Raw genomic sequence first — 25,437 nt, 5'->3', positions numbered from 1 at the left:
TCATTTCTGACACAGACAAAAATATACTTTTTTCTTTTTTTTCTTTTTTTTTTTTTTTTCCTTTTAACAACAGCCACAAATACTGCTCTGATTAATAGCAGACTTACAATAACGTACTGTCTAATTGCACATGGTACTTGATCAAATTTGCCTGAAGGGCAGAAGGAAAAATGAGTAACTTTTCCCCCCTATGATACTTATATTTGAAATACTAAATTATTGTACTGTGAAAATAAAAGACTAAATCTGACTTTTACTTTAGTTGATCCACTTAATGTTTACATTCAGTTCAGGTTCACAAAAGCATGTGTTATTTATAATACATATACCATTTATATAGACAAATATAGATGAAATTGTAACTTTTTTTGACATATCAGCTATGTGTTAATCTTGATTTTATGAATATATTTCATGCAAAGGAGGTAAAAAACCCTGTTGAATAGGTGTTATTCACAAGTGTTAAGAATCAGAAAGTGAAATGCATGAACACAATACAAATATTTTATTCAGAAATCAGTGGCTCAGAAACAATAACCTCTGTGTTTGAAGATGAGTTCTTTGCTTCACTGATCGTAGATCCAATTTAGTGCACACTACTGCTACCTTCAAACTGCAAAAGTAGAGAAGGAACATTTGATGATTCACATGAAAATAAAGCTTTTGAAGAATCACGTTGTTGGCATTTATCTTGTGGAAACAACTTGGTTGCATTCTATTATCTTTTTTTTCCGCAGCTGTCAGTCACAGGTATGGCTTTGGTTATATGATTAGATTTGTATAAATCTAATGGCAGGGCATTTGAACTAAGGCAAGAAAACCGGTAAATGGGCATTACATGGGGTTGTCTTAGTTTGGCTTTCAGAATCATCCAGTCCACAGTGAAGCTCACCACTGCAGCTACTGCAGCTGTTGTTGGATTCACACAAAGTAAAGCAGAGACTTTGCAAGTAGAAAGCAGAGATAATGTCACAATATGAACAGTCTTCAGTGCTTCTTCTCCCCTTTGCATGATAAAGCTTCCATGGTGCACTACTTGAAACAGTGCAATAACCTTGACATTTTCTCAGAGAGCAATGGAAAACTGTTGGAACAAGTTTATGCCAGGAAAAGCAGTTCCAGCAAAACAGGAAAATCAAAGTCAGAAAAAATATTCAATACAATAAACAGTATAAAACATTCTGGTAATTCTGAAAGCATCTGGGTTGAAGTTTTTGGGGTTACATATTTTGATTTTTCATTTAACTCTTCTCTGGGTATTTTAAAGGCCTTTATGTTTTTATGGCAATGAGGGGATACAAGAGAATCAAAATACCTTGAAAGAGCCCAGCTGAATCCCTTTGCCCATTTCCTTCTCCCACTACTAGAAATTCTGAGATACGCAATGTAGAAACGTTGCTGGCCAATATGCAGCTTCTCATAGTGAAATTCTCTCAACTCTTAGCCAAGACAGAAGTAAGAAAATTTTCAGGAACATTTACTTGGTAGATATAAATCAGGATCCCCTGATTTTATTTGGAACTGTAATGTAAAGCATTGGTTGTGGAAGTCAGTAAAACTGTGGCTTGGTATTCTCTCATAGAAACAGATTCAGGCTAGTGGATCTGGGACAGACATGGATAATAATTCAGCAGTGGCTCCATTCTCCCTTCTCTCTCTTCCATGTGATCTCTTTCCACCTCTCTTTTCTGTGGTTCAAGGTAAGATTATGGTGGGCTCGTGTCCAGTTTGCAAGGTCCTCAGCACTCTGAAGTCAGTTCATCAGCAGATCGTTCCCTCACCCCACAGAACTTTCTCCTTCCTTTTTTTTTTTTTTTTTTTAATGTATTGACTCTTTTCAGAGTTTGGTGCAGATCCTGATTTTGATTCCCTCCACCCAGTGCACACTCAATGTCTGTTTGTGGAGTAGTACACAGTATGCAGTTCAAATGCATATCTCAACTCAGATGTAGTATTATTTCTAATGCAGTGTATGGAAAAAAGAAATAACATCTCTAAAATTAATTTTATCTACATACAGTATATGTAAATGCCATTAAAACTCCAAAAAAGGAGCAAAAACATATCTAAGAATTCAACCTTGTGAAAGTTTATGTTAACACTGAATGTACAAGTTGATGGCTTCTTCCTTTAGCAGCAAAACCTACTCTTACACTTCATATCCTCCAGTATAGTTCCTCCTGCTGTAAATTTAAAGAAGTAATTTTCACCAGTGATCAGCAACAGGAGAGTATCTGGATTTCATCTGAATGTTCTGTGATGTGTAGATATTAAAAAGAATTACTGGAGCATAACTCGTAGTAGTATAGAAATCTAGCTATTAGATCTCCCACTGTGAAAGGCACGTACCAACAAGGACAGGCATAATCATCTTGGCTGCGGGCAAACAGAAACCAAATTGAATGCTCTCTGCTGGCCAGACCATAGTTAGAAGAGGCTTAAACTTCCCTGCTTTGCTTCTAGCCAGCATTATCATTTATGCGTGGTCTCATTTTGCCCGAATGCTGCTGGTGCCCCAGAGGCACCATGCTGGCCCATGAGAGTGGCTGTCAATGAAGGAATCCAGCACTTAGCTGAAGACACTGCTATGCATTTTGCTACAATTGAGGGTTCAACTCTCCTTTCAGGTTTCCTCCAAGCTGCTGCTGCTTCTGGAGGTAAATACAGGCATGCAAAGATCTTCACCAAGCTTCTTTACTCATGGGAAATCATATTTTTGAGAAAATGTGATTTTCCATGGAAAATCTACTCTTTTCCCAGAGTAATCTCAGTATGTCCAAGCCAAAAGACTTTTTGTTGTCTTTGAGAATGTATTTTCTTAGTAAGTGAAATCTGGTTATTTTCCCCATTTGTTTTTTTTCAAGCAGCCTTCTTGAGTCTCCCATGTTTCAGTATTTCTTCCATTGCTATGGTTGCTTGGTGTCAGACATTTTTTATGATAAATCAAGATAAGACTTCCTTCCACAGCACTGCAAAGTTCTTTTTACTTTATAAAACTTCAGCCTTTTTTTTTTTTTTTTTTTTTTTTTTTTCCACAAGTTGAGTTTCTCAACTCCAATTATTGCTTTAAAATTTTTATCCTCCTCCCTTGGTGACAGCCACTAAGCACAGGAAACAAGAAAATCTATAGTAATATACTTTGCTTATAAGGACATCTTGCATTAGGCATACCATCACTTTAACTGCTGATTTCATTTGAACTTCTTTTAAGAGTATAAGATGTTCTTTTGCACATCTACGAATAATTTTGCACATTTTGCTGTCTTATACAAATAATAATAAAATACTATATTTGTGTTCTTTGAAATCCTTTATGAGAAGGAAAATTCCAGAACAAAATCACAGGGAAATTATCCATCTGCCTTTGTGCAAGAAGTTAGAACTTTAGAAATAAATCACTTACAGCTGTGACAATGTATTTTCACTTAATGCCAATAAAATGTCAGCTGGTAGTACTTCAGAATGACTGTATTATAATCTCTTCATATAATGTCCTACCTAAATAGCTGTTGCACTTTTCTGCTACTTATACTTTCAATTGCAAATATATATTTTTTAATTACATAGTTTACAGTTGAGGGTGGAAAGAATGGGATCTGAGTGCATCTTTCGGGAAACACTCTGTGATCTAATTCAGCATGTTGGACAATAACAGGAAAGAGTTCTGCCCAAGGATGCTTGAAGAATCAATTAGAGATTGTGCAGTGGCATTTCATTCCTAAATTTTGCTTTTCTTTCCATAAAATGCCTCTTACTATTCTTCATAGAATATTGTGTTTTGCATTGCTTCGTCTGTGAGTGCCATGCTTTTTAATTATCTTCGGTGTTGGACAGATCTGGACTTGAATCAACATAATTAAAGGCTTCCTTGTTTGTGAAAGTTGAGCTCAAAGTTAGACTGTGTCGCGGATTCACAGGTGCAAGTTCGTTTAATACAATATTGTCACTTTTTACAAGTGTTGCTTTGTCCATATGTTCTCTACTGTACCTCGCAACCACAGCATCAAGGAAATCCAGCTTTGGTGGCAAAGTCCCACTCTCAAATAAGTATTTGGCTAAGTAGGAGATTATAATGTTAGTAAAGAAGGAGGTAAGCATCGCAAGTGTCTTAAATGGGAATCGCTGGACGTAGATATTATTTTCATCAAGATAGCAGCCAGGATAGTAGATCAAGGGCTGAAGGTAGAGGTATGGTTCTCCTCCAGTTATTCTGAGAACAAGGCCAAATAAGTATCCTGCAATGGCACCGTAGGTATTGGTTCCTTTAATAAATAGTACACACAAGAGCTGAGGGAATATGATGATGTAAACAAGGTCAGAGCTGAGGTACCACAGGCCGTACACTGATGATGCCAGCAGTGCCATTGCTGTCGCTGATGCTCCAAAGAGAAAAACAGTGATTCTCATGACCCATACAATTTCTCTGTCTGAGGCCTGCAAAAAAAAAAAATAAATAAATAAAATAAAAATGCAGTGTTATGGTAGTATGTGTATGCCTTTGTTTATGAACACAGTCTGTATAAGGCATGACATTGTAAAAGGGAATTTTGCATGACATTCAGCAATATTCACAAGCTATTCACAACTCTATGTCAAACATAGAAGAAGAAAAATAAAATGGGCTATGGTTGCCATCCAAAAAGTCATTAACCTTTGTGCATATGGAAACATTTGATAATGTCAGAGAAAAAATAACAGTTGTAGAAATAACTTTTGAAAATAAACACAATATAAATCAACCAGAAAAAAACTTTCAGTGTCCAATTCTTTTCTTCTCCATTTCCTAAGAAAAATTATGACTCATGAGCCCATTCTTTACCATTTTTGAGTGCCACATGATTTCCTAATAAACCAGTAAGTCAGAAAGATGCCTCATTTCATTAAGGATTTAAGTAAAATTTGTGGGTGCAACAATAATTAGGAGATACTTAGAATAAACTGCATTGCCATGGAAACACTTGAAACTACCTTCCATCATCTTTTTCATCTATGTCATCAGTCACAACCATGAACAGTTTTGACTTTCAACTTACTCAATACTTTGCTAGCAAAGAAATGTTGTACTTTTTCTAGTTACAGGCATGGAGTAGGTGTTCACTACAAAATGGCAGCCTATGCTTTATCTGGTAAAAGTCTCTCGCCTAAAATTTTCTCTAACAGTAAAAAATGGAAATATAATCTCACATTTTGCCGAAATGAGAGCTGGTAAATGTTCCGAGCAAACATAGAACTTGCTGATAAAATTGAAGAGTCAGCTGATGACATGACGGCAGCAGATACAGCACCAAGGCCAAAGAACGAGATGTAGACTGGGCAAAGATACTGGAGCACAATTGGTAAAATCATATCCGCTTCTTTTTTAGTAATGGGGTCAGGAAAACCATATTCAGTCTGGTTCCAGGCTGAAATACAGACAAAAGTGTGTTGTGAGTGACACTGTTAGTCACTCTTTAACATTAGTAACATTAGTAGATGATCATAGCTTGCTTTTAGTTCTCACTGCTCTAGTCTACCATCAGTAGACAATAAATCACATTAATCTCCCAGCACTGAGATTCTGCCTGTTATGGCAGGTGGTAGGTGATATCTCTGCTCTTGTCTCAAACCATATATTTTTTTTCCCTTTCATTTTCTGCCCCTGTTCTTTTGAGGGTAGGGAGTGAGAGTAATGTAGTGGAGCTTATCTGTCCTTTGTGGCTGAACCACAACAGTGGAGCAACCTCCCACATACAATACATACATACAATACAATTATTTTTCAGTGCAGTCTCCTGCTGATGAAGTAACAGGTTGATTAATGATGTCACCTGTCTAATATAAGATTTTCACACATTTACTGTATTACTCATTTTTTAATGATTTACCGGTGGATGCTCCAATTGCACCGATGAGTACTGCAGGAATAGCCATCACAAGGCAGCCAAAAGCAGCCAGAAATGACAAAACTTGAGCATATGTGGCAGAAGATGAGGAAAGAACTCGCTGGAAATATGCTTGCCATGGAATCCCCCCAAATGTCTGCAAACACAATAAACAGTGTTCCATTACTGGGAGCTGACACCAGATTTCTTTGCTATCATCATATAGAGAATACGCAGAAGCATCACTGTTCCTCTTTCATTTACTGCTTATCAGTCAGTTAGTAATAGCTGTAACTTCCATTCTCATAAGCAATGCTAGATCTTTGTAAACGCACTTTAATCCCACTCTTTTAGAGAAGTTATTCTCTATACAGCTAGAAACAATGCTACATAGTCTCTGTAATCCTAAGGCATCGTGAGCTCTGTAAATATTTGACAAAACCTTACAAAACGATACAGAATACTATTGATATAACTCATATTTGCAGAATTTGGCCTCCAGCATCCTCTTCCCCACAGAATTACATTAATTAGGATTGTAAAGTAAGATTTTATCTCCTTCTACAAATGCATATAATCATCTAAACAAGCAGCAAATTCTGTATGTATCCAACATGATAACATGAAAAATGATCCTCCCATTGTCTTAACTGATTATGATACCAATATAAATTATGGACAAAGTAGTAAAACAATGTATTGATTTTTTTTTTTGTTGCTTTGATTTTTGATTTTTTTTTTTTTTTACTTTTTAATGGTGGTAACCTTTCTCTTTTTGTGGATGAAACAGTGAAGATGAGACTTAAAATTACGCCCACAAAATATAACACAAAAGGCTATTATCAAAGGCTGAAAAAAATGTGCTAAAATCCTCTCTTCAAAGCAGGATCTGAGTAGGCTCCACTAAGTAAATAAGTGCCTATGATTAAGTACTGTGGAAATAAAACAAAGCAAACTGCTAACTAAATGTGCGTAGTCCAGTTTAACATGCTAAATGAGGCAGGAGGTGTTTAGTCCTAAGAGTGTGTATACAGGTGTTTCATATATGCTTCATGCACACAAGAGACCAAATGAATGCTTCTCAAGCAACTCAGATTTTGGCATACTATTTATGAGTGCTTTCCTTTGCAGCCTTAATAATGTTATTTTAACAAAGCTTTCCAAGCATGTGTACATTTCTTGAAATGTAATGAAACAAACATGATGAAAAGGAAATGTGTCACAGTTTGGCAGCATCAGAGCTTTCCTCTGGTCATCAGCAGAAATGAAACTTTCAGCCTTATGGCATAGAATTCAGCCATGTGTGCTAGTGTCATACTTTGACTCTCTAACAATCTCTAAGCAACCTGTGCTGTATAAAATGTTGCATTTTATTAGCTCTATTGTCAGAAAACTCTGAGGATTTTTGGCTGAGATTATTTAGGAAAAAAAATAAAAATACAGAGAAAGAAATCCCAAACTAGAATATGATAATAAAAGTGTTATAAAGTTGCTCAGGGACACTGAGAATGGAAAATGTTAGCATGTGTTGCTAGACCTCCTAATGGAAAGCACTTAATAACCACCAATCCCATGTGTAATAAATGAGGATTAAATAATGAAAACCCTCAGTTCATTCTGGCATGGATGAATTCCTCCATCCATCTCTGCAAAGCTCTTTCTATATCACCTACACCTAAAGCATGTTTAATCATTTGTATAATGTATTTATTGCCTTTCTTTGCCAAGAATGACATCACTTAAGTGTTAGACACACACTTTTAATTAATTCTAGCATAAGGCAAATCTTTCAGACTGACAATATTTAAACAGTGTTCCTGGCAATGCTGATACTGACAGCTGTGTTACAGTATTCTACTGATACTTCTCTGAAATCCTTCAAATATTCAGAAATACAAGGGCTACACAAAGTAACGTTATGATGTCAGCCCATGATGTCAGAGGTGGATGTAGGTGGTAAGTCAGTAGAGACTGAATCTTTCCACCAATATCCTGTTACGTGTTGCTGCTGTGTGAGAGATGGCTGCAGAGGGGCAGCCTGACACAATGGCATCTGACATGGAAGTGTGTATGAAACAAAAGTGTATCACTGAATTCCTCCATGTGGAATAAACAGTACCCACTGACATTCATCGATGGTTTTATTTACAGAGAACAAACCATGGATATGAGCAGTGATGCTGTGGGTGGTGTGTTTCAGCAGTGACGACAGTCACAGTGAGTCAGCTCCACCGGTGCAGATTTTTGAGTGCAGCATGCGAGCTCATGTCCACAGCTAGTGAAAATGCCTAGCTGATGGTGGGGGCTGTGTTGAAAAACAGTGTTTGTAGCTGCAAATTTGTTCTATTAAGCAGTGTTATTGTGCTCTTCGTATCTGTTGTACTTTCCATGGAAATAAATAGGATGCATTACTTTCAGAGTGATCTACACATTTAACAGGAATCAAGAAGATACAAGTTTTCATATTACTGGAAACTCTACACTACACTGCTTTTTCTAGCTGTTACAATAACACAGTAGGAGCGCTAAGGTGCTTTAGTCCTTAATACAAGCCATCACTTACCAGTAAAAGGAAATTGTCCAGCCAGGTGCAAATGTTAAGTGAGCCAATAGTTCCGAGCCAAGGTGCTTGGTGCACCTCATGCACAGCTGTGAAACCAATGTCCGTCACTGCAGGATTGGACAACGCAAAGGGTACACTGATCCACTGTAACCAAAGAATAATAGTTAATTCAGGCCTAATGAAGGCATGATAAACCTATGAGTATTGGTCTGTTTCTCTTCTTGTATGCTGCAGAACAAATGACAAGCTGACTTGCAGAATAGCCAAACAAATGCCAGAATATCTCCAAACTCCAGAGAACACTGGATATTTTACCTTTTTCCTGGACAGTGTGAGCATGAGGAAAAAATTTATGAGTGGAAGTTATACCACCAGGAGGAGAAACATATTTATACACATTCACTATATTTTCCCTAAACTCCACAAATAGTCTTTACATCCTTTCTTGGACTACACTGTAGAGAAACATCTACATATAAACCTGCATGCAAAAGCAACAGGATTTGTGAGTATACAGGAACAAGGCATCAAACCTGAAAGCTTGGGAATTTATTTCTAAATCAACAAAACATAAGATTTATGCTTCTAATGGGAAAAGAGGGCTGTGAGACGCTGGCACCGCTGCCCAGAGAAGCTGTGGTGCCCCATCCCTGAAGGTGCTCAAGGCCAGGCTGGATGGGGCCCTACGCAGCCTGAGCTCGTGGGGGGCAGCCCTGCCCACAGCAGGGGTTGGAAGTCATTGATCTTTAAGGTCTCTTCAACCTAAGCCATTCTATGATTCTGTGATTCTATGAAATTGTATCATGGCAAGAGAGAGATGCTGCTGGATCATCTCTCTTGCTCCAGAATACTCCAGTGTATTACAATACCCAGTGTGTTACAGCACTATTCTACCTTGAGAACAATTTTACTCTGAGTTCTTGGCTGTTTTCCCTCTCTATATTTTGATCTGAGCCAAAAAAATCGAGTGTGAAACAGTTTCTGCCAGAGGATGGGTTTTCTTCACCAACACTCTTTTTGTGTATTTGTCTTCTAGTTCATTTTTCAACTCATTAACTCTGTGAGGAGAAACTTGGCACTTCCTAAGAAGAAAACCAAGCTTAGTTATCTAGGGAACAGATAACTGCAAGCACAGCACCCTGGAGCCTTTCGTGTTAGCCAAAAATACAGAGATTACCATAGCCCAAATAGTTTCATAGTTTCATAGTTTTGTGCGGGTTGGAAGGGACCTTAGAGATCATCGAGTCCAGCCCCCGGGATTCGAGCCTCTGTGTAGCAGAGCGGCACTTCTACCACTTGCGCCACAGGGGGGATTCAGTGCACAAAGGTGCAAGGAGGTGAAACTTCAAACATCTTCCACTACTTTGTTGCACAATTATTGCATCAGTGTGTGTAGAAGACATGAATAATTGCTATGTTTTGCAGCAAGTTGCTTATGAAGTTGTTTATCAAGTAAGGCTTCTCAGTTACATATTAAACTTTTCCAATTTAAGCACCTAAGAAGAGAATTTCCCTTTCAGTATCTGCTTAGGCTTTTCTGTAAATCTCAAACATGTCAAAGTGATGAGTTTATGAAGAGTTGTAGTTTGCACATACTCAGCTGTGATTTTCAGTGGGGAAAATTTCTAAAGGTCTATCTGCAGCCTTCAAGAAACAGCCCAGAATTTAACAGGGACAACATTGCAAATACATTACTAGCTTTTGTAATCTATTCCAGCTCCTGACAGTGGTATAGCTTTTTGTGATCTCAAGGACTACCACTATATTAGTAAGCAGAACAAATCAAGACATTTTCTCTGGCTCTGCAGATCACAGACAACTCCTAGCTTATATACATACATCTAGAATTCCTTTTCCTGTCAAATAGAATAGCCTTGACCTGATCCTGGGAATTATCTGGGAAAGTACTAGCTGGCATGGGCCAAAACAGTACCAGGACAGTACTTACAGTCAAACAGAACAGATGATCTTGTATTGTTTACCTTGGCACTGTACGACTTGCTAATATGGACACAGTCCCAAATTCTCCCCTATTGTCCACTCTGAGCTGTCAATAATTGAAGTAGGAAATTCGCTATTTTGAATGGAGCAAAAATAAAACAATGGCTTGTGGAAGCGAAACTTATGCTTCCACATAAGGGGGCCTTATGCTGCGAGTACAAGTTCAGGGAAGAAGTAAGAGCTATTAGATGGGTCTGGAACTGATGGGATTGGAAACCAGAAAAAAACAAAAAGTACTCCTATATGACAGCAAAGAGTTTAGAATGGAGAATTAATACAGCTGAGATGAGGATACAAATATTGGGGACAGAGTACAGAGGCAGGCAAAGACTGAATGGGCAAAATAAAGACAGAGGCTGGAGCTGAGAATTGCAACTGTGGATAGAGGAGAAGAGGGAAGGAAGGAGACTATCTGGAGTTGGAAGGAAAAAAACAGGGAAGTACGTGGTTGCCCAGACTGGAATAGGGTTTTTGAAGACATAAGGATGAGATTGTGTTCAAAATGAAAAGCCAGCACAGGGAGCAGTAGTGATTAGAAAAAGTATCATGTCTCTGGTAAGGAAGATATATTAAGAGGAGTGGGCAGTAATACTTGGTGCCTGTGGGTACACAAACTTCTCCAGAGTCTGGAGGGGAAGCTGGGACACCAAGCCTGTTACTTCTTCTGCTGTGACACCTGCTGTGAAAGTGTCCTATCTCATCTAAAATCCCTCACCTAAAGCATGACTATTTAAGTGTTCTCTGAAGCTTCTTATGACTCCTAAGGTTATGAATACAGTTCTTTCTACATGACAGCGTAACTATTTACTTTAAAAGGGAAATTACATAAAAAGTTCAACTTGGATTAAAGAACACTGTTAAAACTACAGATCCAACCACTTAGAATACCGCTATACAACCTTTGTTTGTCTTCCCCTCCCTGTTCACGCCCACTTTAATCATGGGATTGTGTTGTTATTCCCATAAAATGAGGGTCTGCAGTAGTGCATGAGTGATTTACTTTATTTGGGGAATTTCTGTAATGCACACCATCTGTGGAAACTGAATGGTTCACAAATGCTAACATGCACCTTAGGGAAGGAGACAGTATTTACCCCACTGTGCAGATGAAGAAAAGAAGTGTGAGAGAAGTTGTTCTGGAATAACTTCTCATTGGAGTTGGCCAGCTCGAACTTGTATTTGCTTTTTCAGAGTATTTAGCACAATTCCCATGAAGTCAGTTATGAATGGGAATGCTTAGAACTTCTGCAAATAAGGTTTCAGGCCTCACAGTAGGACACCACAGAGTGAGGACTCACACAAGGTTAGATAGTAGCCATCTGTGCAATCTCTGACAGAAGCAGTTTCCCTAGGGCTGCATGAGAACTCGTGAAAACAGAGGTCCCCAAGGTGTCATTCAGCTCCAAAACCTTGAGCCACCCCTTCTATTTTAGCCTTAGTTCTCTGCACACCTGTGACAATCTATTACTAGCACTAGCAAGCAAAAACAAGCAGCTTCTTTGACTGCACCTTTGTGATCTGACCCCTGTTGCACTGCTGTTTTTCTGAGTAGAATTAATGAATAGCAGTAAGTAGGGGAAAGGCTACCCACTCTCATATAATTGATAACTGAATCATAACACCATATTCAAATGGCACGGTCATCTTGTGACTCTCCCCAGTCTCCAAGGTCACTGGAGGGAAATGGAGGAAAAGCCCAGATGATGATTTACAGCAGATGGTTAATTAAGCTGCATAGGTGACAGCTACAGAAAAGAGAAACTTGATAATATTGGCTGTACTGGTCCAGTTCCAGTGCTTTTGGACTGCTTTACTGACTGCTCTCTGCATCTGATGCCTCCTTCCAGTGCCTTTGCTACTACAGTCCTATGGACAGATAGTCAGTATTCTCCAGTCCTGTTCTGAATTAGATACACACTCAGAATGAAAAGTAAAAGAGTGCACTATCAGACTGGCAGGAAAAAAGCCAGGAATTGTGCCTCCTGTCAGTAGTTTTGCCAAAGCATGGGCTGTATACTGATGCAAATGCAGACCCTTTAAAGCCATTTGTCTGTGAGTGGAGATATTCCTCCTCCTCACTTTCAGAGAAGACACAGTTCCAGAATTACAGCTGGGCAATAGGTCTCTGCATTTGTCACTTGTCATAAAGCTCAAGGCAAAATTTTCAAGAAAGTGGAAAAAAAGCCAAACTTACCAGCCCAAGGAAGATGCAGAACAATTGAACTACATCAGTGTAGGCCACGGAATAAAGCCCACCCACAAGAGTGTACAGAGTTGCAATCAGGGCAGAAATAATGACTGAAATATTGATATTAATGTCAATGATCACACTTATCGTGGCACCTATGGAAAAAAAACAACACCACAAAAACAACAGTACGTTAGTGTATGTCACACAGTGAGAAGGAACTGGATCCCATTCTCCAAGCCATTAATGAAGTTGTTACACAGCACAGGACTCAGTACTGACTCCCAGAGTACTCTGGTGGACAACTAGCCACCAGCTATACTCCACACTGTGGACACAGACCTCTGAGCCCATCAGATTGCTAAGTTTTCATCTTCCCCCCTGCCCAATTAGTTTGTCTGTGCACATATTATGGGAGATGGCATCAAAAGGCTTGGTGGGACTACACATTACTTTAGCTTGTGTACTTGTGGGGACAACTCTTGTGGCCCTTTATGGCCAGATTCAAATCCAGGTGGGCTTTGGCTGATCAGACCCCATCCCAATGTATTCAAATAGCATCCCTATATTCCTTCCAGGTCCCCTCTTCTTTCTTCTACCTCTTGAATGCTTCCTTTTTATATGTGTGTAGAGACAGCAGCTTCTTCTTCATCCATGCAGGCCTTCTGGCACTTTCTTGTTTTCATGATTGTCATTGGGGACTGTTTTGAAGCTTGGAGGAGGTGATCCCTGAATGTCAACCAATTCTCCTGAATATCACTGTCGTCTTCCAAGGGATTCCTTCAAGCAGATCCCAGACAACATCAAACTCTACTCTCCTTGAATCTGCTGCTGTATTCCTGCTTTTTACTTTGTTCCTTCCTCTCAGTTCTCTAAACTCTATCATCTTCTGAACACTACAACCAAGGTTGCCTCTGGCTTTTACATCCCTAATTAATTCTTCCTTGTTGGCATGTATTAGCAATTCTCTTCATCATCTCCCTTAATTGGCCATAAAATTATCAGAGCACTCTAGAATCATCCCAAATTGCTTGCATTCTGCATTGTGCTTCCAACAGCTAGCAAGGTGCTTACATACTTCCCATAGATACACTAGCAATTTTAAATGACTGTAGAATTTTAACACATTGTTTTAAAAATTCATCTTTCAGTTAGGACAATTTGGATGAAATATCTGAGAATAACTTTTAGTCCTTGTGGGTATGGCAGGTGGATATTCTTGAACACATGGGTGGAAAGTATCTGGCAGTACCGCCCAGAATAACATGGTACCTAAGAGCTGCAGAGAGCTGACAGGTAGCTTTTTGTTGTACAATGAGCCCCCAACATTCTGGTATTTCAGGATTACAGGCTCAAAAATCCTGCACAAGTTGGAAGTCCTGTCTTTCCCTTCTACAGCCCTTCCAAGCCAGGAGTCGTGAGGAAGATCAACAAATGAAGAATACATTTGTGAAGATAGGTGTGCAAATCAGGAGTTGTATTATAAGTGTTTCTATTCACAGAACAGTTAAAACTAAAACTCTCTGTGACGTTTATAGTCTTTCACCATCAGTGGTTAATATGAAGCTACAAGAAAGGCATTCAAACCATTTGCTTTGAAATATCACATATTAGCTTGTCCTCAATCAAAAAGAAAGTATATTCTAAATACTCAGAGAGTTCTTCAAGCTATTCAACTCCTATCACCTCAGCATGTAGTTTGTTCTTAGTCCTTTAAGGGTTTTGTGATGAAATTGTGGTAAACAAGCTCCCCATTGCTTTGCAGTTCATCAGAGCACAGTTGGAGAGTACCTTCAAAGTTTATTTTCTGTTTAAAATAGCTGTGCTAGAAAGCATTACCACATGCATGTTCACTATGAGTATGATTAGCTGGTAAAAAGCCAACTACTGGTGCTTCAGCTCAAGGACTTTCTTGGTTCTTGAAGGGATTGCTGAATTCCAAACTGAAATATAATTGAAAACCTTGGAAACAGACTTATTCTTCAGGACTGGATGAGTGGCTGGGTGATTTTCTATTGAGTCAGAGCTCCACTAACTCTCTGCATCCTTTCTTGAATCCTAAGTATTTTCTTTATTTTGTCAAGAAGAAAGCTGTGTCAAATTGAATAATACTTAAATGCATTTATCTGAACCTTGTTTTACCCCTATTACTCGTGCTATGAAAAACTGTGTTTATTTAGTCCTTCTTTATGTAAAGGATTATTTTGTTCAGATGCATTGGCAATGATGTTTCATATATTTCAGGGAAATTCTGACTGTCCCCTGTGATCTCAGTGGTGTAAAAGAGAACCTGGGGCAGCTGTGACATAAAAGGGATACTTGCAATCACTCTCATCACCCTCTCTGTTACAGGAAATTCATAGCTCAATCTTTCCATGCTGTTTTGACATGGAACCACTTAAGAATATATTTTCAAATGTATCAGTTCAAGGAAGAAGTCTGGATTTCTTTAAAAACAGCTAGAAATGTCTTTCCATTACCAAAATAATCAATAAGGTACCATTATTGCATACAACTACTGGTTACCATAGGTCTGAGACAATTGTCACACTCTGGGCAGTTTGGCTAGGATGGCAAATATTTGAAGCCATTTTTTAGTGCATTTCTGATTTTCTCAATCCCTTGCACCTATTTCATGTTAATTTTCAAAATGATAATTCCTTACCTAAGGCAGAGAAGATGGCAGCAGCCCAAAACATTTCTCCCATTAAAGCTGGAATAAACAGGAGCCCTCCCATCCTTTTTCCATAAAGCTGCTGGAAAGGGTCTAGCATTGTCACATAGCCTTTGGATCGCATAGGTTTCGCAAAAAACAGACCACCTACAAAGGAAAGTAGCACAAGACACCAACTGTAGTGGAGTAATGCATTGACATTACGGGGGTAAAATACTAATTGTCAACTAAAGGTATAAAAATATCAGTATCACTGTTTCTTTTGAAGAAATAATACGAGTAAAATATTTGCTAGGAACTCTAATGTTACATATAACCATAGAGTTACATAAGCAAAATCACATCATTTATGTCTACAGCACAGTAATGGAAATTCCTTTTTAATTTTTTTTTTTTTTTTTTTTTTTTTGGTTCAGTTTATTTGGTCTTCCACTATAGATGATGTCAGAGTTTTGTCTAAATTTGGATCAGCCTTAGAGAATGTCTTTTGTACCTAAGTCTGTTCATACATAGAACAGAACCCAGCATGAGTATAGGTCTTATTTTTCACATAGATCCACACTAGAAATAAAGTCTGGGATTCTGAATTAGAAATATGGGTTCACACAAGGTATAGTGTGCACTCAGCAAAACTGATCCTTTCAGGACAGCTCAGATTTATAATGTATGCTTAAATCAACTTTACTACACCTGCAGAACAGGTCAGTTTTTTACTGGGCTCTGCAGGTGTCAGATTCCCTGAACATTTGTCGTACACTTCTTTCTGTGCACGTTCAGAAGATTTGACGTAACACAGTCCTGCTGTGTCTGGCTCACATATGTACTGTGTCAGTACATAACTGTGGAAAGTCCTCACATTTCTAACTTATTTCTAATATACAATCATCAAATTCTTTCTGCCTGGGGGAAAAGAAAAGAGAAAAGAGAAAAGAGAAGGGAAGGGAAGGGAAGGGAAGGGAAGGGAAGGGAAGGGAAGGGAAGGGAAGGGAAGGGAAGGGAAGGGAAGGGAAGGGAAAAAAAGAGAAAAGAAAAGAAAAGAAAAGAAAAGAAAAGAAAAGAAAAGAAAAGAAAAGAAAAGAAAAGAAAAGAAAAGAAAAGAAAAGAAAAGAAAAGAAAAGAAAAGAAAAGAAAAGAAAAGAAAAGAAAAGAAAAGAAAAGAAAAGAAAAGAAAAGAAAAGAAAAGAAAAGAAAAGAAAAGAAGAAGGTATAAATTTCAGAAAAAAACTAAACAGACACTCTACGGAGATTCGTGTAGTTGACATTAGCATGTCTACAGACAAGAAGACCTCTCTTACAATAACACTGCTGAAATGCAACATGTAAGCTACGCTCAAAGACTAGAAAACCAAGGAGTCCCTCATAAAATCAGCTGCATAGTATATGGAGATTCTCAGGTTCTTCATCACAAGATAGGGAATCTATTCATTGTAATGTGCAGAAGATTTTCCACGTATCTCTGTCTTGCCTTATATCACTGACATGTCTTCAATTCGCTATATTCCCCAAACAGAAAGCTCCAGCTTACCAATCACAATTTATGCCCTTTATGTTATGCTGTCTTTAGACATGCAGAGGGCCTCCAGAACCTTTTCTTCTGTTTTTGCATTGTTCATGTATCCTATACCTATTCTATTTGTTACATCATCATTACAAAATGCAACTAAAGCAGGAAAAAAAAAGTCACTGATAGCATAATCTATTATGCTATTCAAACATCCGTCAAAGGAAATAGGAGATATTCCAACCATTGGAAATATAGCAGAGTATTGAATTAGTAGGAAGGTTAAATTAATCTCAAATCTTTTCAGCCTGAAGCAGTAGTATTTCTTCTCTTATTCTGTTCCTGTATTTAAATATATTTTTAAAGGACAAACAACACCTCATCCCTAATCTGCATTAACATACAATGCATAAAGAAATGCTTTTCTTGCTGTGTTCTGAAGACAGATGTAAGGTCACACAGCACAGACTTTCTTTTTCTCTGCAGAGGCCAATGTTTACCAGTCCAAGGAATAAGTCTGGATTTCTTTATAAATAGCTGGAAATGAGGCGAGTAACTAGCTCAGCCTCTTGTGGGCTATTGATTTGGGAGGATTCTACAATGGCTACAAACCTGGAAGATGCTTATGGCTATAATTCTAATGACAGGTTAATGACACAGATAGATCATAACCCTCGTGACCTGATAATGACATCAACTGATCTGCAGGCAGATCTACTATTAGTGTTTTCTTACAGGATTCAGAGCTGCTCTCAGGGATGGGATTTACTGTTGGAACTAGAGCTGGCCTGCATATAACAGGGAGGAATACACAGAATTTGGAATTGTTCTGCCTGGGAACAGAGGAGATCCAGGACAAGCCATAGTTACTAAGGGGAAACTGAGTTTTATAGAAGAAATAAAAGGGGCAAGAAAACCTAGAAAAGCAACCAAAAGGGGAAAAAAAAATAACACAGGCTAGTTGGGAGGACTGGGAGGAAAAGGCTCAAAATAGACTGAGAGGCTAAGTACTATCAAAAATCTAGTAAAACAGCCATACTAATACAAGATGAAAAATACAGGATCATTTCTGGAAACATATCCTTTCTAAGCAGTTGCACCAGCATGTGCCTAGGGGCCATGATCAGTTCAGAACCTGAAAGCATGCATTTGACAGCTTCATAGGACATTCATCATAGTTCACAAGGCAATGTGTCTGTTGGGAGCTGCTCAATGCCACTGAAACATGACAAGATATTTTCCATTACTGTTATTTTAAAGAAAGGGAAGAAGGTGTATGATTGAATTTGGGGAATTAGAGAACAGAGCATAAAGAATTACAGCACTGTCTGTATTTTACACACTGACCCTGTGTGTGGAAGGATTCGGTACTTTCATTTCGACCATGATTTTGAGTTTTGTACTACATATAAAAAGAAGTTTAGTTCAACTTTACAGCAACAAGCTGGTTCTGCTCCAGACTTCATGCATGATATCCAGAAATTAGTCTCTGAGTGAAGATTTCTAAGGTTTAAGCAGTTCTCCAACCTGCAAAGATATTTGCTGCATTTGAAGTCCAATATTTAGACACTATCAGAGAACGTGGTAATATTTTGCAGATTATACAGGCTCTTAAAAACAAAACAAAACTCTGAATATATAAAACCTAGCACATATGGTTACAAAAAACACACGACCAAAAGAAAAAAGCAACAAAAGTAACATTTTTTTTTCTCAGTGTCATTTCATCAAACCCAAGCGATGTCATTTCAGGTGACGGTCATCAGAACTCCAAAATCAGAGAATAACACCTTAATTTCCTTGCTTACCTAAGATCAGACTAAGGGAATATCCAATAGGTGCCTGAGCCCAAGCTAGACCGTAGCCTGGGACATACACAGCTTCTGCTGTCCCATTGATGTAACCTCCTCCAACCCATGTGGCTGAAAAATAAGAGGCAGAAAAGCCCTTAATGCACACGGAGAATAAAAGCCTTCTGCACTGAAGAACAAAACTGTCATCACTTATAATACTACTATTTTTTATTCTGTATATTATACAATTTCCAGACATAGAATCCTTTTATGGAAGGTAGTCCAAATCCAAAAAAATCTGCAACTTAAGCATATGAAAGAGAAACCAGATGGACTCTATACAACCAGTGAAAATGTGGGGCCTGAGTTCCCCTTTTTACATAGAATGATGCATAATAACTCATGAAGCGTGATCATTTGCTTTGTTTGTTCAAATGAAAGTGAGAGGCAGAGGAGAGGCAAGGAAGATTAATCGTATAATGATTAAGTCATCCCAGTTCAGAAAACTCAGAGTACTGAAAATTAGACAAGAATTAATTGCAGGCATGTCCATCTTGCAGCCTGCAGGCCACGTGCAGCCTGGCTCAGCCCATCCTGCAGCCAAATCCTGCCCCACACCATTAGGGTGGCAGCTCTGCCCTGACAAGTGCCCTGGCCCCATGAATAGGGAAATCATCATATAGGTATGTGATGGCTTTGTGCTGCTGCTACTTAAGTTCTAAAATACTTATGTATTTTTGCACTCCCTGCAGACATATTCTAGAAGATAATTGTAATATCATTAATACTTCTTATCAGCTGTATAAAAACCACCAGTATTTCCAATAAACAAGTGGAGGTGGATACAAAGCAATGGAGATACAATTAAATTTCCTAAAGAATTTCAACTTAAATCTTGCAGACTACTCTCCCACTTACATGTGATACACCTTAACTACTATAAGATGGTATTTTTTAACATGATGTTAAATTACATGGTGGCTTTGGAATCAAAGATCTCTAGAAACTTGAGCATTGCAATTGTCCTCCATTCTGGATTTTGAAGGACAGGAATGGACCATTCTGTTGTTGGAAATATCAAAATGGACTTGTACACAGGATACGCCTGCAACAAAAGGAGTGCCACTATATACCCTGATATTAGTAGACTTTTCAGTACTGAGAATAACTGCACATTACAGAGATGAGTGACAACCACGTAGAACTGCATGGAGAAGATGGGTGAACATTGATTCTTGGCAGGAAGAACCAGGGATACAGAATGTATATAGAAGTTCATCAGACATTTGGGATTTTTTGCCTCTTAAAAATGCAAATGTAGTGAAGCAGATAGAAATACAATGCTTTGGTTACCAGAGTCCCTGTGCACCTGGGATGTGTGTTGCTTCTTGTTTCTCAAGCAGTAGATATTTATGGAATGTGTCATGATTACCTGCATACTGTATCAGAAGTTGCTGAGTAAATATTTAGAAAGATATTTGTATGTCTGTTCCCCTGAATGAATTCTGAATGAACGATACCCACTTCCAGGTAGTAAAAATCCCACAGGCAAGGACAGATGTCTTAGTAGAACTCCTGCTGTGGCACAAGAAGGCTGGCACTGATTTGCCTGGGGCTGCCACTAAAGGTGTGGCTGTACTCCAAGGAGAACTTGGATGCTGTGTTTAGCTCCCTTATTTTTGTCTGGAAGTGACCAGGCCATTTCAGTTCTTTGGGATGTGGTAGGGGCCATTGCCCTCCCCTGGCCAGGGACAAGAATGATGCAAGAACGATGCCCGATGGACAGGTATTGGTGAATAGGCTAGAATGGAGGATTTAGCACTCTTTTACAATTTCATTATTTGTTTTATTGTTTGGGAGTTTGAAAATTAGTTGCTGATCAATTTTTGTACATACACAGTTCCAGAAAGTCTGCAGGGGATCCCAGTGCTTTAGAAAGGTATTATACAGCTTTTTGTCAGGGGGTTAAAGGATACCCTTTCTTCAGTAAATACATTTGAAAGAAAATAATGGGATATGGTAGGAAGGGATTTCATCCTTAGATATTAATTTTTTGATCCTCATTTTTTTAAGCCACAATTTAAAGTTAGTTTAATTTTTTTTAATTCTTTCTCCCCCCCAAATCAGACAAAAGGAATATAAAATTTAATAATCTATAGAAACACTTGCGGTAATCCATTTTAATCCTCTCTTTCCCTTCCAAGTGAAGGACCAAAAATGCTACAAATAGAAATGTCCATTTAAAGCAAGTGCCCTAAAAATTATCAGAAAAATACTTAGGATATGGAGTAAAATTTGGTTCCCAATTCATATGAGGAGCATAAAAATACGTTTCAGAATTCTTTATATATCTCACTGTATATTAATAAGACAGATTTTTCAGATACTTCTTTGTAAATGATCCTTCATCTAAACACACAAATCATTGAATCAGCTCATTGTGTTCTATAAAATGAAACTTCTGACCCAGGGATCCCAAAACAAAAATCAGAATACTGATAGTATTGATAATACTGAAAACATTTATTTTATTTTTTGTGAAAAAATACAAAGCTCCATCCAAATAAAATGAAAACTGATGTCAGTAGATTATGATATTTTTAGTTGCGCTTACAAGCATTTTGATTACGTAATTTCAAATATTTCCTCTGAGGTTTAATCTCAACCACCAAAATAGGGATAGATATCAAAGATATCGCTTCTTAAAATTGCTACCCCACAAAATGAGGAGTATTTATATGTAATTCAACATTTTACCTGTACTCGCAAAAAAATAGTACATGAATTGAAGTCATTCCCACTGTGGCGCTATGACAGGAGAGCTGTTGCGATCCACTGAGAATTCAAGATTTTCACTCTTTTTTCATAATTGCAGATACTCTCGACCTTCAATAGGCTTCACTTTCAGGCATTCTAATAACAAGTTACTAAAACTGTTTGCTCAGGACCACAGTAAAAATCCAAGTTGTCCATACCCATCATTCATAAGGTGTACGCTTATTTCAAAGCTTTTAAAAACAATTTAGAAAATCAACTAAATACTCACGAATCATGAATCTATCCTATGAAGTCATGATGCTTACACTTTCAACTTGATTTTGAATTTACAAGCTAAGTTCTGCCATCCTCCCCACCAAGCAGCCCAAGAAAACACAGCCAGTTTTGTTGCTAATACACAGGGAACACAGTAGAATTTGTCTCAAGCAAGAAAAACAGAACTGAGCCTTATCTCATAACCCAATGTATTTTACATACATACAGATAATATCATTTCTTGGGATATTTTACAAATCTAGTTTTGCTTTGACAGGTAGGCTTTGCTTTTTAATTATTATTTAGACAGCTGAAGTTGGAAAATATAAAAAGCACATCTGAACGGCCATATAGTTCTGGAGATGTTGTTGTGATGTGTGAAATCTAGAAACCACAAAAACATTCTGTAGAAGTTACGGTGGATTTTGATCAGCTTACACTCACAAACGTTTTGTTCTGGTTTTCAAAAAGCGTATCCCAATCAACTTTCACCGAGATGAAAACTGAATTAGTCTTTGGTTCTGCAGGCTTGTGCACACAACTCCTACGCTCCAGTTGCAGTGCCCTTTAAGTGAAAGTGGAATTGACTTGGTGTCTCAAACCGTATCTGCCATATTTATGGAAGGCAGAGGTGAGAAAGCACATAAACCCTGATGTTATAAAATCTGTGAGTGTTCTACCTGAGTAAAGACTTTAGGATCAGTCTGATATTCTACCACAGAAATGATATACTTTGTCATCTTCAGAGGTGCCATGAAATGGAGTGGACGTGTGTGGGTGTGGATTCTGGCGGTTATAGAAATTGCCTGTAATAAAGGGAGTCCAAATTCAAGTCTCCTCTCTTCTTTAAATTTTATGAAAAGTATTCCTGTAAAATGGGATTATGGAGAACATATTTATGCCTTCTTCCACAGGCAAGGCAGTTGATCATAGCCACTTCTGTGGAGAAAATTGTTTCATCTCCTCTTTTCCAAGGTAATTATTACAGCTTTGTGGCAAGTGGCATCTCCGCAAAATATTCTGGTATCAGTGCCCTTGAAAACATTTAATTTAGCAGAAAACAGACAAACTAGCTCTTGTCATGAGTAGAATCTGGTTCTATCTGAAGTTTCAGTAGCTGATGGATACACAGATAATGATGTACCATTATCTGATGCGCTCCAGTATGTTACAGCGAACTAGTAAAAGTAGAACATACACCTGGATTCAAACTTCAGTGACATTTACAAGCATCCTTTATTTGTTATCTAAATATTCAGCCTTTCAGTGAGCAAAATGACTCTGCAGGGACATGGAGAACAACACAGAATTCCTGGCCCAAATTTTTATGCATCTCCTCTATATTACATATTGAGAAACCAGACAGGAGAAAACAAAACAAAAGTCACAAGATGATGAATTCAATTTGGGAATTGAAAGCACTTTGCCAGAGCTTTATCTAGAATATAAGAAAAAACAATGAAGCCTTTTAAAATAGAATTATATTGCTAAATAAAAATGGTGGGCCAATCCACTTCTTTTGTATTGTACTTTTGTTCTGATCCCAGACATTAACTTTGAGCTGAGATTTTGGACCCTGCTGTGAACCTTTTGTTTACCCAAGCAACCTGTCTGGTTCGACTGGCTCTGGGAGTCAAAATAGCACTGCTAAGAAAATTTGTGGACTTATTCTTCACTGATTACTTTCCTCCCGATCCTAATTTTCACAGAAATATACTATTTTGTCAAACTGCCTCAAAGGATGTTAAGGAATCCACAAAGTCAGATTGCAGAAATCAGTGGACTTGAGAGCTCAGATTTATTCTTTGAGAGACTTATTCTGAACTGATGCTGCCTCCCTCCTCCTTCTCCATCTTTTTTTGCATATAAAATTTTCTTTACTCAGACTTAGCAAAAATAACTCATGAACTTGGATGGCTTTAACAACAGCAACAATTATTTCAAAACTAGATTTCTTATTAGTCTGTACAACTCCTATAGTTCTATTTCAAACATGTCTGATCTACAGATGTTCATGAAAGGAGTGGATATGGAAGCGATTCTGTCATAAACTGTTGTTTTTATTTGATGCTACACTTTGTTCACTAAACAATTTCAGCAGCAACTGGAAAGCAATGTATTTACCCCATAATGTATTATTTAGCATGCAGATTATAGTTCTCTTTCATTCTGATGGAAAACTAACAAGCTATATGCTGGTTTGGGATAAAAAAGAAGAGGAAAAAAGACCTTTTACATACCAGTCATTGTAAATCCACCAACAAGCAAGCCAATGTCTCTTCCGCCGACAATAATAGCTTCGCTGCGATCTCCATCGCTGCCGGTGTTCTTGGTTTTCCAAGCAGCCCATATCCCAACTGCCAGGATAGCCAGGTAAAACACAGCTATGGCCACCAGCCCCTCCACATGGAAAGGCATGTTGGAGTCCCGACTGGTTCTCTGATCGCTATTTCATTAAGGCTGCTGGAGAGAATGCAATAATATATCTGCTTTTAGCAAACCTAGTAAGATGCTTTTCAGAATCAATCTACAAAGAAAACTCAGACTGTTACTGAAAAGGCTGTTGTGGTGAATTTATTAAATGGACATCTCAGATTTAAATGAAATTAAGTTTACACGCCAACTGAAATGCCCGTGGAGCAACAAGCAGCAATTGTAACCTGTGATTACAATGGAAAGTGAATGATGTGGCTGAAAGCTATGCAATTCTTACAAATCAGTTCCTGAATAAGGAATTCTTATATTCACTGAGTTGCCACGGTTAGAACTCTTCAGACAAGAAATAGCTTGGTACGTGGAATAGTAGAAAAGAGCTTGGCCATGTGGTCTGTTACAGAAGTCTCTGTTTAGTCAGAATATGAAAACTGTGGAGAAGTAACAAGAACAACAGCAAAAGGTATCTTTGATGCTTTGGAATGCTGCATCTTTTCCACCCTCAGCCCCCTCCTGTATTTAAAAATCTCCACTTTCTCTTTAGTGACAAGCTTAATTTCCCAGCATTTTTTTTTTCATCCGGAAAGCGCAAAAGCTGCCTCACGACACCAAACGCTCCCGACCTAACGCCGGGAACCCCTCCCGGGCGACCTCCCAGCCTACCCCGCACCTCCCTCCCGGCTCTCACCTCGCCGCTACGCGCTTTTCGCCTCCCAGCAACTCCGCCAACAGCCGCCCGCAGCCTCGACGGCTCCGCGGGAGCCCCGCGCTCCATCCCTCGGAGCCGCCCTACCTGCCGCTCACCGCGGAGCTCCTCGGGGCTCCGCCCGCCCCGCCCGGCTGCGCACCCCCGCCTCGCCTCCCTCTCCGCTCCCTCCCGCCGCGCCGTCGGGGAGCTGAGCCCGTTGTCCTGTGCCCGCCGCCCCACCTGGGCTCCGGCGCAGCTCTGCCCCGCAGTTCCCTGGGCACGGCCGTCCATCCCCAAGGCGATGTCGAGGCTGAGCCCGGGCGCCGTGCCCCCACCCGGGGTCTGCCCGCAGGGGATGGGGGTGAAGCTCAAAGGCGGCTCTTCCCCTATCGGTGCGCCTTGTGGTGAGGTTGCGACGGTGGGCTGGTGGATTAAAAAGAGGAAAATCCCTTTATAAAGGGGGAGGGTTGAGTGGGGTGAGAGGACCGTGTCCGTCAGAGATGGGGGGGAGGAAGGGGGAAAGACGTCAGAGTGCTAGGGGACGTTGGGGGGAAGTAAGGATGACTCAAGGGAGAGTGATTGTCGTGTCATGGCAGGGAAACAGGGTTATGAAGTAAAAGTGGGGAGAGAAGATAAACAAAGGGGAGAAAGGATGGAACAGGATCACATGAGTCCAAAGGAAGAGAGGAAGATAAAAAAGAA

The 25,437-nt window shown here is 39.0% G+C and overlaps 1 protein-coding gene across 2 annotated transcripts; it reads right to left on the bottom strand.

The window, feature by feature from the left end:
* Positions 1-1,802: 1,802 nt before the first annotated feature.
* SLC5A7 (solute carrier family 5 member 7) lies at positions 1,803-25,227 on the bottom strand. 2 transcript variants are annotated; one of them, XM_015849774.3, is made up of 9 exons: positions 24,976-25,227; positions 23,855-24,077; positions 18,597-18,710; positions 15,279-15,434; positions 12,620-12,768; positions 8,425-8,568; positions 5,865-6,018; positions 5,185-5,402; positions 1,803-4,434 (listed from the first exon to the last, which is right to left on the bottom strand). In XM_015849774.3, exons 2-9 carry the CDS (start codon positions 24,030-24,032, stop codon positions 3,811-3,813), a joined length of 1,737 nt encoding a protein of 578 aa, XP_015705260.1. In that variant the 5' UTR covers positions 24,033-24,077; positions 24,976-25,227; the 3' UTR covers positions 1,803-3,810. The 2 variants fall into 2 exon arrangements, with proteins under 2 accessions (XP_015705260.1, XP_032297865.1); XM_032441974.2 differs by lacking the exon at positions 24,976-25,227 and adding an exon at positions 24,736-24,876.
* Positions 25,228-25,437: the final 210 nt, after the last annotated feature.

This window comes from Coturnix japonica, chromosome 1 (genome assembly GCF_054131305.1).
Source record: "Coturnix japonica strain WE chromosome 1, WE-NBRP24, whole genome shotgun sequence".
NCBI classification, from domain to species: Eukaryota; Metazoa; Chordata; class Aves; order Galliformes; family Phasianidae; genus Coturnix; species Coturnix japonica.
Note: the sequence above shows the minus strand (reverse complement) of the source record. Positions and strands in the feature narration are given on the sequence as shown.